This window comes from Rhinatrema bivittatum, chromosome 1 (assembly GCF_901001135.1).
Source record: "Rhinatrema bivittatum chromosome 1, aRhiBiv1.1, whole genome shotgun sequence".
NCBI classification, from domain to species: Eukaryota; Metazoa; Chordata; class Amphibia; order Gymnophiona; family Rhinatrematidae; genus Rhinatrema; species Rhinatrema bivittatum.
The window spans coordinates 469527671-469544846 of record NC_042615.1 but is presented as its reverse complement, the minus strand read 5'-3'; the positions used below and the strand labels follow the sequence as shown (position 1 = coordinate 469544846).

Below are 17176 nucleotides of genomic sequence, written 5' to 3'. Positions count from 1 at the left end.
TTGGCAAGTACCCGAAAACTAAGTCTATTCCATGCTACTGTTGCTAGTAATAGCAGTGGCTATTTTCTAAGGGGCAGATTTTAAAAGGGTTACGTGCGTAACCTGTTAAAACTCATTCCTGCGCGCGCTGAGCCTATTTTGCATAGGCTCGGCGATGTGCGCAAGCCCTTGGACGCGCGTATGTCCTGGGGCTCGAAAAAAGGGTTGGGGCGAGGGCGGTCCGGAGCGAGGGCATGGCCAGAGGCCTCCGAAGGCCCAGTAGGCCGGGGGATTACGCGCCAGCACTCGGCCAGCATGTGCAACCTATGCCTGCCTGAGGCAGGCGCAACTTAATAATAAAGGGGGGGGGGGGGATTTAGGTAGGGCTGCGTGGTGGGTTAGATAGGGAAAGGGAGGGGAAGGTAGGGGGAGGGTGCGAAAGGAAAGCTCCCTCTAAGACCGCTCCGCCCCTACTAAAATCTGGCCCTAAGTCAACTTAATTAATAGCAGGTAATGGACTTCTCTTCCAAGAACTTATCCAATCCTTCTTTAAACCCAGCAACACTAATTGCACTAACCACATCCTCTGGCAACAAATTCCAGAGTTTAATTGTGCGTTGAGTGAAAAAGAACTTTCTCTGATTAGTTTTAAATGTGCCCCATGCTAACTTCATGGAGTGCCCCCTAGTCTTTCTACTATCCGAAAGAGTAAATAACCGATTCACATCTACCCGCTCTAGACCTCTCATGATTTTAAACACCGTCTCTTCTCCAAGCTGAAAAGTCCTGTACCTTCTACATTGTAATTATATCTTTTTTGAGATGCGGCAACCAGAATTGTACACAGTATTCAAGGTGCAGTCTCAACATGGAGCGATACAGAGGCATTATGACATTTTCTGTTTTATTCACCATGCCCTTTCTAATAATTCCCAACATTCTGTTTGCTTTTTTGACTGCCGCAGCACACTGAACCAACGATTTCAATGTGTTATCCACTATGAAGTCTAGATCTCTTTCTTGGGTGGTAACACCTAATATGGAACCTAACATTTTGTAACTATAGCATGGGTTATTTTTCCCTATATGCATCACCTTGCACTTATCCACATTAAATTTCTTCTGCCATTTCGATGCCCAATTTTCCAGTCTCACAAGGTCTTCCTGCAATTTATCACAATCTGCTTGTCATGTAACTACTCTGAACAATTTTGTATCATCTGCAAATTTGATTACCTCACTCATCGTATTTCTTTCCAGATCATTTATAAATATATTGAAAAGTAAGGGTCCCAATACAGATCCCTGAGGCATTCCACTGCCCACTCCCTTCCACTGAGAAAAGTGTCCATTTAATCCTATTCTCTGTTTCCTGTCTTTTAGCCAGTTTGTAATCCACAAAAGGACATTGCCACCTATCCCATGACTTTTTACTTTTCCTAGAAGCCTCTCAAGAGGAACTTTGTCAAACACCTTGTGAAAATCCAAGTACACTACATCTACCGGGTCACCTTTATCCACATGTTTATTAACTCCTTCAAAAAAGTAAAGCAGATTTGTGAGGCAAGACTTGCCTTGGGTAAAGCCATGCTGACTTTGTCCATTAAACCATGTCTTTCTATATGTTCTGTGATTTTAATGTTTAGAACACTTTCCACTATTTTTCCTGGCACTGAAGTCAGGCTAACCAGTCTGTAGTTTCTCGGATCGCACCTTGAGCCCTTTTTAAATATTGGGGTTACATTAGCTATCCTCCAGTCTTCAGGTACAATGGATGATTTTAATGATAGGTTACAAATTTTTACTACTAGATCTGAAATTTCATTTTTGAGTTCCTTTAGAACCCTGGGATGTATACCATCCGGTCCAGGTGATTTACTACTCTTCTACTCTGTCATAATGCCTCTGTTTCACTCCATGGTGCGTCCACACCTTGAATACTGTGTACAATTCTGGTCACCGTATCTAAAAAAAGATATAATTGCGATGGAGAAGGTACAGAGAAGGGTTACCAAAATGATATGGGGAATGGAACAGCTCCCCTATGAGGAAAGACAAAAGAGGTTAGGACTTTTCAGCTTGGAGAAGAGACGGCTGAGGGGGGATATGATAGAGGTGCTTAAAATCATGAGAGGTCTAGAACGGGTAGATGTGAATCGGTTATTTACTCATTCGGATAATAGAAAGACTATGGGGCACTCCATGAAGTTAGCATGTGGCACATTTAAACCTAATCGGAGAAAGTTCTTTTTTACTCAACGCACAATTAAACTCTGGAATTTGTTGCCAGAGGATGTGGTTAGTGCAGTTAGTATAGCTGTGTTTAAAAAAGGATTGGATAAGTTCTTGGAGGAGAGGTCCATTGCCTGCTATTAATTAAGTTGACTTAGAAAATAGCCACTGCTATTACTAGCAACGGTAACATGGAATAGACTTAGTTTTTGGGTACTTGCCAGGTTCTTATGGCCTGGATTGGCCACTGTTGGAAACAGGATTCTGGGCTTGATGGACCCTTGGTCTGACCCAGTATGGCATGTTCTTATGTTCTTAAGTTTGTCAATCAGGCCTACCACATCTTCTAGGTTCACCGTGATTTGGTTCAGTCCATCTGAATCATTACCCATGAAAACCTTCTCCAGTACGGGTACCTCCCCAACATCCTCTTCAGTAAACACCGAAGCAAAGAAATCTTTTAATCTTTCCGCGATGGCCTTATCTTCTCTAAGTGCCCCTTTAACCCCTCGATCATCTAACGGTCCAACTAACTCCCTCACAGGCTTTCTGCTTCGGATATATTTTTAAAAGTTTTTACTGTGAGTTTTTGCCTCTATGGCCAACTTCTTTTCCTATCACCTCTTCTAGAAGTCTGCTCCAGACGTCCAGCACATTTTCAGTGAAAATATTTCTCACATTCCTTTTCAGTAGCTTCATATGATGACCCCTCTTCCCTAAGCTTTTCAATGTATGGAAAATTCTACCTTCTGGTACCTTATTGACATCTACGAGATATCTGAATAATTGTTTTATAGCTCCCCATTCTCTTCTTTCTTCTAGAGCAGAGGTTCTCAGTTGGGGCAGATTTTCAAAGGGTTACGCATGTATATAAACCTGAAAACTCGCTTCTGTGCGCCGAGCCTATTTTGCATAGGCTTGGCGACGCGCACAAGCCCCGGGACGCATGTATGTTCCGGAGCTTGAAAAAGGGGATGGGGTAGGGCGGTCCAGGGGCAGGGCCAGAGCCTCCAGGCACAGCTGTACCCGGGATCGCGGGCCGGCCGTCGCACGTAACCTACGTCTGCCCGGAGGCAGGTGCAATTTCGCGAACAAAGGTGAGGGGGGTTTTAGATAGGACTGGGGGGGGGGGTTAGGTAGGGGAAAGGAGGGAAAGGTGGGGGGGGGAGGAAGAAAGTTCCCTCCAAGGCCGGGCCGACTTCAGAGCGGCCTTGGAGGGAATGGGGAAAGCCATCAGGGCTCCCCTAGAACTCGGCGCGCGCAAGGTGCACAAGTGTGTAGCAGCTGCGTGTGCATTTTATAAAATCAGGCGTAGATTTGTGTGCACCGAGTTGCACGCACAAATCTACGCCTGCGCGTAAGTTTTAAAATCTGGCCCTTAGGGTACATGTACCCCTGGGCTATTGCCTGCAGCCTAAACTTTTTATCTGGAATTTCGCTTACCAGTAGAAAAGAGACTGAGGTAAAAAAAACAACAAAACCCTTAAACAACCAAGCTAGAGAAAAAAAATCACATTTTATATCCAGTTTAGGTATTAGAATATGACTTTGTGAAGTACTAAATTATTTTATATTCTGTTTCCCCCCCCCCCGCCTCCACTATCCTGTAACCAGAAATTGATTCCTCTACCATGTACCCTTTTATGATTGATTGATTTCCTCTACCATGCACTATTTATGATTATGCTCCCTTGTATATATACCCTAGCAGTTATGATTTTCCCCACCTAGATATGTTGTTCTACAGTTTCTCATGTTTTTAATAATTTTTTTCTTATTCAATAATTTCTCTCCAGTTGCTCTGTCTCTCTAGCCTGACATATGTGTGCCCCCCGCCTCACGTTTATTTGATCCCTGTTACATGTATTTTCAAGCATTTCTGTTATACTGTAAACCGGTATGATGTCCACACGAATGCCGGTATATAAAAAGTTTTAAATAAATAAATAAATATTCTATGTGCAAATTATATGTATTTTTAAATTGTGCATATTGACAAATAGAACTTCTGCACTCTTTTAGCTGTATTATTTTCATGTAGTATGTATGCCTAGAATACACCATATAATATATTTGGAATATTTTTTGATGTGGAGAGAAGTGAAGAGGTTAGGGAGGATGCCACTTGCAATATATTCCTCCCCCATCTTCCTGTAGTGAGCAATGTAAACCTGAACTGTGTGTTCTTCCTTCCCCTACCACAGCTTCCTCCATTTCTTTTCCTACTTAGAACATAAGAACATAAGACGTGCCATGCTGGGTCAGATCAAGGTCCATCAAGCCCAGCATCCTGTCTCCAACAGTAGCCATGGATAGTCTGGGTCAAAAGTACCCGGCAGATCCCAAAAGTAGACCTATTTCTTGTTGCTCATGCCCAGCGATAAACAATGGCTTTCCAAGTCTGCCTTTATCAATAACTGTTTATGGACTTTTCTTTCTGAAACTTGTCCAAACTTCTTAAATCCTACTATGTTTCAAACTGGCAGCAGTTTGCTATAAAGAAAGCACCTCATGAAATGTGCCCTCTAGCTACCTCAGCATTGCTTATGGGAAGGCAGTAGCAGCATATCGCATTTTCATTTTCTTCCATTGACTTTCTGAAATGAAAGTCAATTTTTAAAAAACTGAAAAAAAAATGTGCATGTTCTGTCGCATTTTTCATTTTGTCTAAAAACAAATGCAAACCCCTTAGGCTATAGTAGACATGAAACGTTGGGAACCACTGTTCTAGAGTATATATTATCTTCAGCTCCTTCAGTCTTGCTATGTACGGTTTATACCGCAGGCCACGCACCGCTGTGGTGATCTTCCTTTGAATTACCTCTACCTTGTCAATGTCCTTTTGTAGATGTGGGCTCCAGAACTGAACATCATGCTCACAATGGGGTCTCACTAGAGACCTGCTCTCTGCTAGCATCACTTTCGTCTTTCTACCAGCGAGAACCTTTTCTTTATGTACCCAGATATTCTGCTACCTTTCCCACCTGCTTTGTCACACTGGCTGACTACGTTGAGGTCATCAGAGAGGAGGTTGACCCTTAGGCGTCTTTCCTCTTTAATTATTAGTTCTTCCCTTCCAAAATAGTATTTGATCTTGGATTTCTGCACCCCAATGCGCGATTTTGCATTTGTTTTCAACAGGAACAAGCCACAGCTGTCAACATGAGAAGGAGAACTAGTTTCTCCCAGAATAACAATGCAAAGACTTGTGTGTACACATTCAGGAACCCATCTGGTTTCAAAAGCCCCATTTACTACAACAATTTTTGCCTATCCTTATGCTGGTCTAATGAAAGGTACCATAGCCTACAACGATTCCAGCTTATGGAATTCAGTCCATTACTCACACGGAAATAAACTTGATTTCCAACCAACAGGACTCGTTCACACTGAGATAAGGCTGAAATGGACCACAAGTCCAAATGTTGAAAGCTGTACACATGGAACAAAATAACAAAAAAGAAATCCCTTTCAGTCTTTGAAAAATAAAGAAAGGCAACCTGATGAAGTTTAATATATTTTTTCAAAAAAGAGGATTTCTCATTTGAGCTGTTCTAAATATTAAAAGGAAATGCAAATGGAGCATTCCGTACACAGGCACTATTTCACCTTCAAATACCCACTTTCATCACAGCCAAAATAAGAACTTTTATTGTTACCCTCTGGACCTTATGGGGGGCTTACTGCACACCAGTGGAGTCAGATGTGAGACTCGAGTAAATGGCATTGCATAAAAACCCTGTAAAATCAAGAGCAATTTGTGGCACACTGATTTTATTCTTGGTGTGAAAAAAAGTCTACAGATTAAAGAAAAAAAGTAACTAAGTGAAATAATGCTGTATGTCATTTTTGTGAGGGTTTTGCCAATTTTTCACTTAGAGGTTAGGAAATTTCTTTTTCTTCTCAAATGTATTTATTTTTTCCGTTATGGTTTCTTCTTACACTTGGTTTTATGTCTGAAGTAAGCATAGTATTTGTACTTTCGGGATTTGTTAGACATTTTCACCTGTAATCTTAAGAAAATGAAATTAATTAAGCCATTTTCAGTGAAAATACTAACATATATTTCTCAACATAATTATGGAATTCATGTTGAAATTAGCATAATGTAGCCACTGACTATAAACTGCCTGACCCTGAGTGGCAAAGAGAGAGAGTTGACCACAGATCACCTGAGGCCTGTGACCGCACAGTAGGCAGGAATAAATGGGATAGCTGTTTGGACCAAATAGTCCTTTTCTGCAAAACGTCTCTATTTCTGTTTTCTAGTATACAGTTTCAACTTCTCTTTTACTTGGCAAAATGCAAGCGTATAACTATTGTAATGAGATCCTCCAACCAGTGTTACCAGTAGTATTTCACTGGAAAATTATCTGAGGTTTTTGGGTTGTTTTTTTTTGGAAGTGTAATGCACCCTTAACAACCATATTCCCTGTATCGCTCAGCTGGGAGATTTTGCATTTTTAGATCTTCTCCAGTGTTGGCCATACCCCTGTTTTGAGATTGGCCAGGCTCTCCTATATAACCTGGGTTGAGCAAGGTCAAAGTGTGGCTGGAGATTTTCTTTGGTTGGATGTTAGATTCTGTTTTGGGGAGGAGTGGAGTTTTCTGGTGGATCATAGTAGGCCCTACAGCCTGTACCAATGGGATTATTCAAGCACAGAAGCCTGGCTAGAGCCTTCACAGACCTAAAGGTTTCTGTCTTGTGGAAGAACAGAGAGAATCTTTAACTTTAAGATAGTTGGCAATTTTTCTGACCAATTCCCAGATCAGAGGGGCACCCCTCCTGTCTAAGAGAACTGGATTTTGGGTCCTGAACTCTGTGCCCAGTTAAAGCAGAGTCGTCAGGGCCTGGATACTTCATTGCCCTCCACCCAGTAAAAGTGGGTTTCAGGGTGCCCCAGGAGTAAGAACTTTTGTGAGCGTTTTTTGTTCCTCGAAAAGAGGGAAGATAATTTTTCCACCACCATCTCCTTGCCTATATTTTGTCGAGAAGAGAATTTTTTCTTTCCTATTACTGGGAAGGGACTTTGGATACTGATTCAGAGACTGAGCATGACTAAAGAGACTGTAGCACTTGCAGTTATCACTCTGTTTTTCTTTAGGATGACTTTTGCCATTCTTGCCTGGATTCTATTTTTTAAGTTATAATAATAAAAGTGCTCTGTTTGCTGATCTTAAATTTCTGCGTGGAACGTGGACTCGAAGTGCTGTGTTCAGCCATTCTGCTTTTTCATTATGGATAAGTTTGTGTATTGTGCAGAGTGCTTTGAACTGTATTCTTTGTTCAATGGGTAGGCAATGTAGAGTGGCGAGAGTATCTGTGATGTGATCCCTTTTACTTTTCCCAGTGAGAATTCTAGCTGCGGCGTTTTGTAAAATTTGCAGCGGTCTTACAGTAGTATAGGGTGCTCGGCCCCTATACTACTAGGGGTAGTAGTATAGGGTAGTAGTATAGGGTCTTTTTGCAGGGGTGCTAAGACCCCTGCAAAAAGACCCCTGCAAATTTTACAAAACGCTGCAGCTAGAATTCTCACTGGGAAAAGTAAAAGGGATCACATCACAGATACTCTCGCCACTCTACATTGCCTACCCATTGAACAAAGAATACAGTTCAAAGCACTCTGCACAACACACAAACTTATCCATGATGAAAAAGCAGAATGGCTGAACACAGCACTTCGAGTCCACGTTCCACGCAGAAATTTAAGATCAGCAAACAGAGCACTTTTAACCATTCCATCCGTGAAAACAGCAAGACTTACCCAAGTCAGAGAACGTGCACTGTCTCTGGCCGGTCCCGTTTTATGGAACTCCATGCCCCTTGAACTTAGACTTCAGAGCAACCATAAATTTTTCAAAACACAACTCAAAACCTGGCTTTTCAAACTAGCCTTCAACAAAGAGAGTGATGCAAGCATATAAGCAAGCATTTAAACAAGAATAAGCGGACATGTAGCACCAAGATCACAAATTCCAGTTACTACTGAAAATTAGCTCACCACTAATTTTAACTGTAGTCAAACCATAGGATACATCGCTATAAAACAGACAATCCCCCAATTTATTTTCTTCATAAGCATAATCCTTATAATAAACTATATTAGTCTATATTGTTTGTTACCGAATAGTACTGGGACCACCTATGTAAATTATGATCCATATTCTCTTTGATATTGGTGCACTATTGTAAACCGTTATGATGGTAAATAACTTAATGACGGTATATAAAAACTCTTAAATAAATAAATAAATAAATAAATAAATAAATAATATTTTTGTTTGAACACCTCTCAAAGTCTTTGCCTGCTTTCTTGCAACCTGAGAACTAACCTGCTGAGCTCTACCAGTGTGAGCACTGTGGGAGAGTGGCTGAGAGGAGAAAATGACTGTACCAGGTACCCACCCCCAAGAGCCTAGGGCCCAGAGGTTTGTCCTCTTTCCTGCTAGTTGGACCCCAGCTTCCCAGGTCCTAACTACTGCAGAGAGGTTTGTAATTTTATTTTATTTCTAATATTTATATACCGTTGTTCTGAATCAGTCACAGCAGTTTACAATGTATGTATAAATAAATAACATAGCAGGAAAAACAATTACATAAAATTCAAGTAATAAAAAACAGTAATAAAAATCTAAAATACATATTTAAAATACAGCCATAAAAATTAATTGAAATAAAATAAACTGAGTTAAACATTTAAAGTAAACATTTAAAATAGAAATTTAAAATAAAAAAAAAGAAAATGCCTCATTAAATAATCTGCAGGCCAGATTAAAAGAAACTGCCTTGGTTAAACATTATTTGCATAACCTTGTTTGAAAAACCAGGTCTACAATCCTTTTTTAAAAACAGAAAAGTCTCCTTGCAGCCTTAGTTCTATGAGCACAGAGTTCCACAATTTGGAACCGGCCACTGAAATAGATTTCTCTCTTACCTCGCTTAAATGTGCTGTGCAAACTGAAGGGACTGTCAAAAGGCCTTTATTTGTGGATATTAGATCCCATTGTGGAGTGTGTAGGTAAATCACTGAATTTAGCCATTCATTATACTAATGAATACTTGATTTATGTAAAAGACTTAGCACTTTATAATCAGTTCTGTAATTTATTGGTCTTTTACCTCCTGTAAGATCCTTGCGTGGCATTTTGAAACAATTGAAGTAGCCTTAAGGTACTTGTGAGAGACCCATTAGGAGGGCATTACAATAGTCTAAATTGGAAAAGATAAGCGTCTGAAGTACAGAACGGAAGTCATCATGGTTTAACAAGGGCTTTAAGCGTTTTAAAATATGCAATTTGTGGTAGCCATCTCTGATTTTAAGGTTGATGTGCTTTTTCATATTCAGCTCCCTGTTAATCATAACTACAAGGTCTTGTGCATGGGAAGATAGTTCTGTTTGTGTGGAACCATACTTAAAAGTATCAGGCATGAACAAAGTTGAGAAGAGTGAGAGGTTTGGGACAGCGAATGTGGCCCTGGGACCGAGTGATCCCTGTATTAGAGACCTCGAGCCAAGAAAGGGTTTCATAACTAATAAACCAGGCTAACTGTTGGCAACAGTTATAGGAATGGTTAAACGTATGTACAGCATGTAGATGTGTTTTAGTCATGTGGGATTTATTTGTGATAATGCCTTTAATTCTGTTTTTCTGACTGTGTCTAGCTGAGGCAAGAGCTTTAGGTAATAGTGATGAAATGATGACACAGAAAGTGGATTATCCTACCACGGTGCTCGCATGCCCCTAAGAGATTTATGATATTGGGATGATGTCCGAGTTTACAAAGAACTTCTAGTTCGCCAGCGAAGTCCCTGTGATCATCTTTTGATGCATATTCTGAAAAGAAAAGAAAGGCAGGTTATTTTTAGTCATTTGCTTTGGCTTGATAGGCCCCCATGACTATAGGGACAGATATTTGTGCTACACAAACTTCATCACATCATAATTTAACCAACATGTCAATATTATCACTTAGAATTTTATAGATTTGTCTAGTTATGCATCACTAAATCAAAATTAATTAATGTTCTACATGTGATACAGTTTTAGGGCTAGCTGGATATATCATTAGGACTTAAAAACACTTTGTTATGGCATTTAGTAATATTTATTTTTGCCTTAGCTAGACTTCACTATACAAATTTTAAAAATTTCAGTTAAGTTCCAGGAAATATATTTAGCAATTAAAACAGATTTTGTTGATCCTTTAGAATTTCATAACATTTTTACAGGCCATATCAGCAAGAGCATTCAAGGGATGAAGAAGTGGTATGAAAAGAAATGATTTATGCAGGAATGGAATAAATTATTTCTGCTTAATTCACTCAAATTCTGTTTGGGCTGTGGAAGACTGAGACAAAATTCTGAATAGCAGATATTCGACAGTAAAGGAAAATATTCTCCACAGCTTGGAAAACGATATTTCAGGTGTGCAGAAAGATACCACAAGAAGCTTTTTATTAACACTCCGCTCATTCACCCAAAACACATCTGCACCATTTATTCATCTCCAGCAGGGATAAAACCCAAATATATTCACCCCAATGTGAGACAGAATAACTCTAGGCTGGAGTATTATCAGATTGCTAATGCATCAGCAGGTATTTTTCTGACTGCAACAAATATTTTTTGGGTTTTTTTAATGTGGGTGAGTTTTAAGAGTTCCCCATTGATTCCCAATGGAGCTAGGGCACAAATGAATCAGAGTGGAGTCTGAAGCGTGGGCAGACTTTTTTGTCTTCTTGCTGTTCGTTTGTATTGACATCATGGTCCGTGCATGCTCAGAGCACTTTCCTTGATTTTTTTTCTGTTTGGAACTGATATCACTTGAGAAACTTTGTATTTCCGAAAAGGAATTAGTGTTGTGCAAATTGTAATGAGTCAGTTAATATATTCCGCAGCTCAGAGCTAGGCGGGCACAGATATTTCATTATATGCTTATTATCACCCAATTCACCAATATTTAACTTCCTGGACAGCATTTGCTTCCATTTCATAGGCCTTCATAAATAGCTATTCATCTTGGCCTTCTTTCCAGCTTCAGACTGGGTGGATTAACCCTTATGGGCCTGATTTTTTAAAAGCATTTACAGGCTTAAAAATGGGTTTTACACATGTAAATGCACTTTACCCATATAAGTGGGCTTTTGAAAATTGCTACAATATATGCCATTGAATGTCCATAGGATTTACCCACATAAGTGCACTTTACCCAGGTAAATGGCTTTTGAAAATTGCTATAATAGGAGGGCAAGATGGCTGCATGAGTGCTCGACACCGTCGGAAGCTCTCCAGTGTTCTTCCTTCCCTCGTTTCCTTCAGATGAATTGCTAACCGTGTCCCCTAAAATGAAAGAAATGGTTAGGTCTTGCCCCATGAGCCTTTGCTCGGACAGCATTCCATCGATGAATTTGTGATTCCTGCAAGCGGGAGGGAAACTGGCATTGCCTTGTCTACTGGTGGAGCAACAGATTTGGCTGTGGAGGAGGCGTCCCTCAGCCCCTTCAATGACCGGCTCCCTCTGGCTCCTCCAAGCCACTCCTCTGAAGGGCTGGCATCCCCGAGTGATGATGTCAATGCTGCAGCCGGCAGTGGGGGATCTCCGAAGGACAGTGAGCTCGGCATTGTTTCCCTCATTTCATTGGGACAGAAGCCTTTGCCAGCCCCTGCTGAAGTCCCAGTTTATTTCAGCGGAGTAAGTTCTCTTCTGGTAACTCCGGGTATGATTTCTGTCGGTGCTTGCATGCCGCTTTCTAAGCCGGAGACTGTGACATTAGAAGCCAAATGGGATCAAATGGCACAACTAGGAACTGCCTTTTCTCAATGTTCTTTGAAAGTTGACTCTATAGCTGCAAAATTGGAATATTTATTGGCTGTTCATGATAAATTTCATTAGGATACTGCTGGGAAAATCGTTGCTTTACTAGATTAAGTTAAATCGGTCAAAGCAGTGCAGGCTTCTTTGATTCAGGAAAGGGGCAGCATGTCCCGAAGAGTAGAATTTATTGAAAATAGACTTAGACATTTGAATCTCCGATTAATCAATTTTCCTCGAGTTATAGGTGAAATGACACATTTTACTTTAAGAAGGCATTTCCAGGAGGTTTTGAATATTTCTCCAGATTTGATTTCCTCAATTACAAAAGTCTATTTTCTTACCAGTATTAATTAATAAAGTAAATGTCCAGATTTCCACTAATCTTGAGTTGACTGATTTTTGGAAACTTCTCAAAACGAGGTGGCAGATCATTCAACACTTTTGGTGTCTTTTTTTACTGAGCAAGATCTGAGTACTGTTATTTAGGCATATTTTTTTTAACTATGTCTGCGCAGTTTGGGCTGGATTTTAAATGCCCTGCGTGCGTAAATCGGGCCGGATTTACGCACGCAGGGCCCTCGCGCGCCGGTGCGCCTATTTTGCATAGGCCGCTGGCACGCGCACAGCCCCGGGACGCGCATAAGTCCCTGGGCTTCGCAAAAGAGGTGGGGAGGGGCGTGTCCGGGGTCAGGGGGTGGTTCGGGGCGGGACCGGGGGCGTGGCATCGGCCCGGGGGTGTGGTCGAGGCCTCCGGACCAGCCCCCAGGTTGAGTGATGGCGCGCCAGCAGCCCGCTGGCGCGCACAGATTTACATCTGCTTTCAGCAGGCGTAAATCTGCCAGCAAAAGGTAGGGGGGGTTTAGATAGGGCTGGGGGGGTGGGTTGGGTAGGGGAAGGGAGGGGAAGGTGCAGGGGGGTGGAAAGAAAGTTCCCTCCGAGGCCGCTCCGATTTCGGAGCGGCCTTGGAGGGAACAGGCAGCGCGCGCCAGGCTCGGCGCACGCAGGTTGCACAAATATGCACCCCCTTGCGCGCGCTGACCCTGGATTTTATAAGATACACACGGCTACGCACGTATCTTATAAAATCCAGCATACTTTTGTTCATGCCTGGTGCATGAACAAAAGTACGCGCTCGCGCAAAATTATAAAATCTACCCCTAAATGGGGAAAAATGTTAGAATTTTTCCAGATTTGGCCTGAGCCACCCAAGAAAGGAGGAAGGTTTTCTTAGCTATGCGCCAGGAAACCTTTGCCCTTGAGGCCACTTTTCTATTACAATTCCCTTGTAAATGCGTGGTTAAGTACCAAAAAAATTCTTATGTGTTCTATGCCCCTAAACAGCTTAGAATGTTTATTGATTCTAAAAAGTTTTTTACTGAACCTAGCTTATTATCTTTAGTTCCAGATCCGATCTAAATTAATAACATTCAGTATTTCGTAGCAATCTCATGCAGTGCAGTTTCCTATGTTGAATTTCTAATTAATCTCCTCATTTTCTGCCCCCCTTTTATGATTGTGGTCTTTTAAGATTGAGAGATTTTTCCTTGTTTGATTTATGCTTTGTAATTTGTTTTCTCAATTGTGTTTCTGTATCAAAGTAGTTTTGCTTGTGGTTATTAAAACTTAATAAAGATAAAGTTAAAAAAATATTGCTACAATAGTGTTTATATTTACACATGTAATTTCTTTTGAAAATCACCCATTGCAATTGTACAAAAGATCAATTGCAACGAGCAATAGTGCAAGGCACTGACTCTCCAGACTGTTGATTTGATTTAGAGAATGCCAAGGGAGAATGAGAGATTACTACTTACCTGATAATTTCCTTTTCTTTAGGACAGACAGATGAATCCATAATCAGTGAGTTATGCACCTTTACCAGCAGAGGGAGAGAGACAAACTGACATCACAGTATATATACCCCTGCAGTGATATCAGCCAGCCAGTATTCTCTTCAAAAGAAACTGTGGACAGATAAGCAAAAGACTTGATTAAAAACAGACAACCAATACTGTACTCAAACAACAACAAACTCTGAACTAAGAAACAGAATGTATTAACACTAGTCTAGGGACTGAATTAACACTTACCAGTAATCCCTGGAAACTCTTAGTCCTGCAAGAGGACCATGGCGCAATCATTCGGCAGCAGGGGCAGGATGCTAGATTCATCTGTCTGTCCTAAAGAAAAGGAAATTATCAGTTAAGTGGTAATTTTTAATTTCTTAGCATCCAGACAGATGAATCCAGAACCAGGGGTTGTACCCAAGCTACTCCCGAACAGGGTGGGGGCTGCCCGTGGTCCAGTCAAAACTGCACCTGCAGAGGCTGTGACCTCCCAGGCCTGCACATCCAGATGATAATACCTGGAAAAGTTGTGTAAGGAGGCCCACATCGCAGCTCAGCAAATGTTGATGGGAGACAACAATCTAGCCTCCGTCCATGACACTGCCTGAGTTCTAGTGGAATGAGCCCTTACCTGAGTGGGCAACGGCTTTTCAGCTACCACATACATGACCGTGACCACCTCCTTAATCCAGCGAGCTACTGTAGCCCGTGAAACTGGTTCACCCTGTTTTCCCTCACCATGAAGGACAAACAGTCAATCTGACTTTTGGAAAGGTTTAGAAAACTCCAGATATCTCACGACATGTCTCTTGACAACATCTCTTTCGTTATCCAAGGACATTAAGGAAATGGACTGATTCAAGTGAAAATCTGAGACCACTTTAGGCAAGAAGGAACAGTACTCAGCTGTATCGCCCCTGAGTCACCCGAAGGAACGGCTCCCAGCAAGACAAGGCCTGCAGCTCAGAAATTCTTTGTGCAGAACAAATCACCACCAGAAACACCGTTTTCAAGGTCAGTAACTGCAAGGAAAGGATATGCAGCAGTTGAAACTCTAGGGCCCACCAAAAAATCCAACACCAGGTTAAGACTCCACAAAGGAACCGGTAACCATAAAGGAGAATGAAGATGTTTCACTCCCCTCAAGAAACGGGCCACCTCAGAATGAAACGATAAGGATTCACCATTCACTGGGCCCCTGAAGCAGGCAAGAGCCTCTACATGTACCTTCAAGGAATTAAGGGCCAACCCTTTATTCAACTCATCTTGCAAAAATTCCAAAATGAGTAGGATCTTAATTGAACGAAGAAGCACTCCTCGATCTTCACACCAAGCTTCAAATACCTGCCAACCTGCATATAAGCTAAGGAAGTGGAGAACTTTTGTACTCTTAGCAAGGTGGCAATCACCACAGTAGAATATCCATGCTTCATCAAGTGAGCCCTCTAAAGGGCCATACCTTAAGAGAAAATGGAGTCTGATCTTTGTGAAGGACAGGCCCCTGCTGCAACAGGTTCCTGCGTGGCAGAAGACAAAGGAGAATTTCCACCAGGAGTCTTCACAGATCTGCATACCATGGCCTCCTTGGCCAATCCGGTGCCACCAGAAGCATCCAAAGGCCACCGTGGCCTTTGGTCCTTCAAACCAATGTTCCCAAAAAGGATCAAGGGGGAAAGGCATACAGCAGCTTGCCTTCCAACCAGGTCTGCAAGAGAGCATTGATTCCCAAGGACTTCTGATCTCTCCTGTGACTGAAGAATGGAGGAACCTTCACCTTGCGAGACGTTGCCAGCGGGTCTAGAAATGGAAGGCCCCAGCGATTCACTATCAGCTGGAATGCCTCGTCCGACAATCCCCATTCTTCTGGGCCCAGATTCTCCCTGCTGAAAAAATCTGTGCCTACATTTTCTTTTCCTGCAATGTGTGAGGCTGAGATCTCCTGAAGATGTACTTCTGCCCATTCCATAAGTTGGTCTAACTCTTGCGATACTTGCTGGCTCTTGGTTCCTCCCTGCTGATTGATGTAAGCCATCGCTCGACCCTGCAGATGAACTGCAAGCACGTCAACCGAACCACCCAGGCTTCCATACGATTGATGTTCCAGAGAAAATTCTCTGTAATCTAGCACCTTTGAGCCGTTAGTTCCTGACAATGAGTTCCCAAACCTTGCACGCTTGCATCTGTCATTGGTACCAACCAGTCCTGTGATGTCAAGGAGACTTCCTTTCTCAAATGATCCGCTTGCAACCAGCACTGGTGGTGAAAGCAGGCTTCCATCTGGAATTCTGCCAGAGAATGTGGTTTCAGCAGTTAGTGTAACTGAGTTTAAAAAAGGTTTGGATAAGTTCCTAGAGGATTAATCCATAAACTGCTATCATGGTAATTAATAAGCAATAGTAGCTTGTGATCTATCTAATGTTTGGGTACTTGCCAGGTACTTGTGACTTGGATTCGCCACAGTTGGAAACAGGATACTGAGCTTGATGGATTGGTCTGACCCAGTATGGTATTTCTTATGTTCTTATGAGACAGCAGGGAATGCTGAAGTGGACACATATTCACCCTTTCCCAAAATACTATTTCTAGGGTTGCCGCCATCAACCCGAGGACCTGCAGATAGGACAATACTGTTGGGTGTATAGTGTTCACCAAGAGACACACCTGTGCCATCAACTTTTGAATACGAGCTTCCAGAAGAAAAACTTTGCCCTGCTTCGTTCAAACCAGACACCTAGATATTCCAATGACTAAGATGGCAGAAGACTGCTTTTGGCTAGGTTTAGCACCCAACCAAGCTTCTGCAACAAGGAGATCACCTTGATCACCAGATGGCTCTCTTCCAGAGACTTGGCCTGAATCAACCAGTTGTCTAAATACAAGTGTACAAGGATCCCATCCTTTATGAGTTCCACCGCCACTACCACCATAACCTTGGAAAAGGTTCTGGGAGTGGTGACTAGGCCAAAAGGCAGTACCTGAAACTGATAATGGCACCTCAGCACCACAAAATGCAGAAAATGTTGGTGCTCCAATCAGATAGGAATATGGAGGTACGCCTCGGAAAGATCCAAGGAGTTCAGAAATTCCCCCGACCAGGAGGCTCTTGCACGGCGCCCACGAAGCTGCTGTTCCCTGCTGAGGAACCTGTCAAGGGAGTTCCAAGGTCAGGCATCCCTCCTGACACATCCTTAACCAGGTCATCATCAGGCTGGGAAGATCCAGGCTTAGTAAAATCAGATGAAGATAATTCTCCTGAGCCTCTAAGCAGCACTGGCATAAGTTAGAGGGTATTCCAGGCTGA

At 42.1% G+C, this 17176-nt stretch overlaps 1 protein-coding gene across 2 annotated transcripts in view; it reads right to left on the bottom strand.

The window, feature by feature from the left end:
* TEK (TEK receptor tyrosine kinase) overlaps positions 1–17176 on the bottom strand; it is a 204923-nt gene that overhangs the window by 40411 nt on the left and 147336 nt on the right. For both annotated transcript variants that reach the window (XM_029606483.1, XM_029606474.1), the window contains exon 16: positions 9937–10047. In XM_029606483.1, the coding sequence (XP_029462343.1) occupies positions 9937–10047 (111 nt within the window). The remainder of the gene's footprint in view (positions 1–9936; positions 10048–17176) is intronic.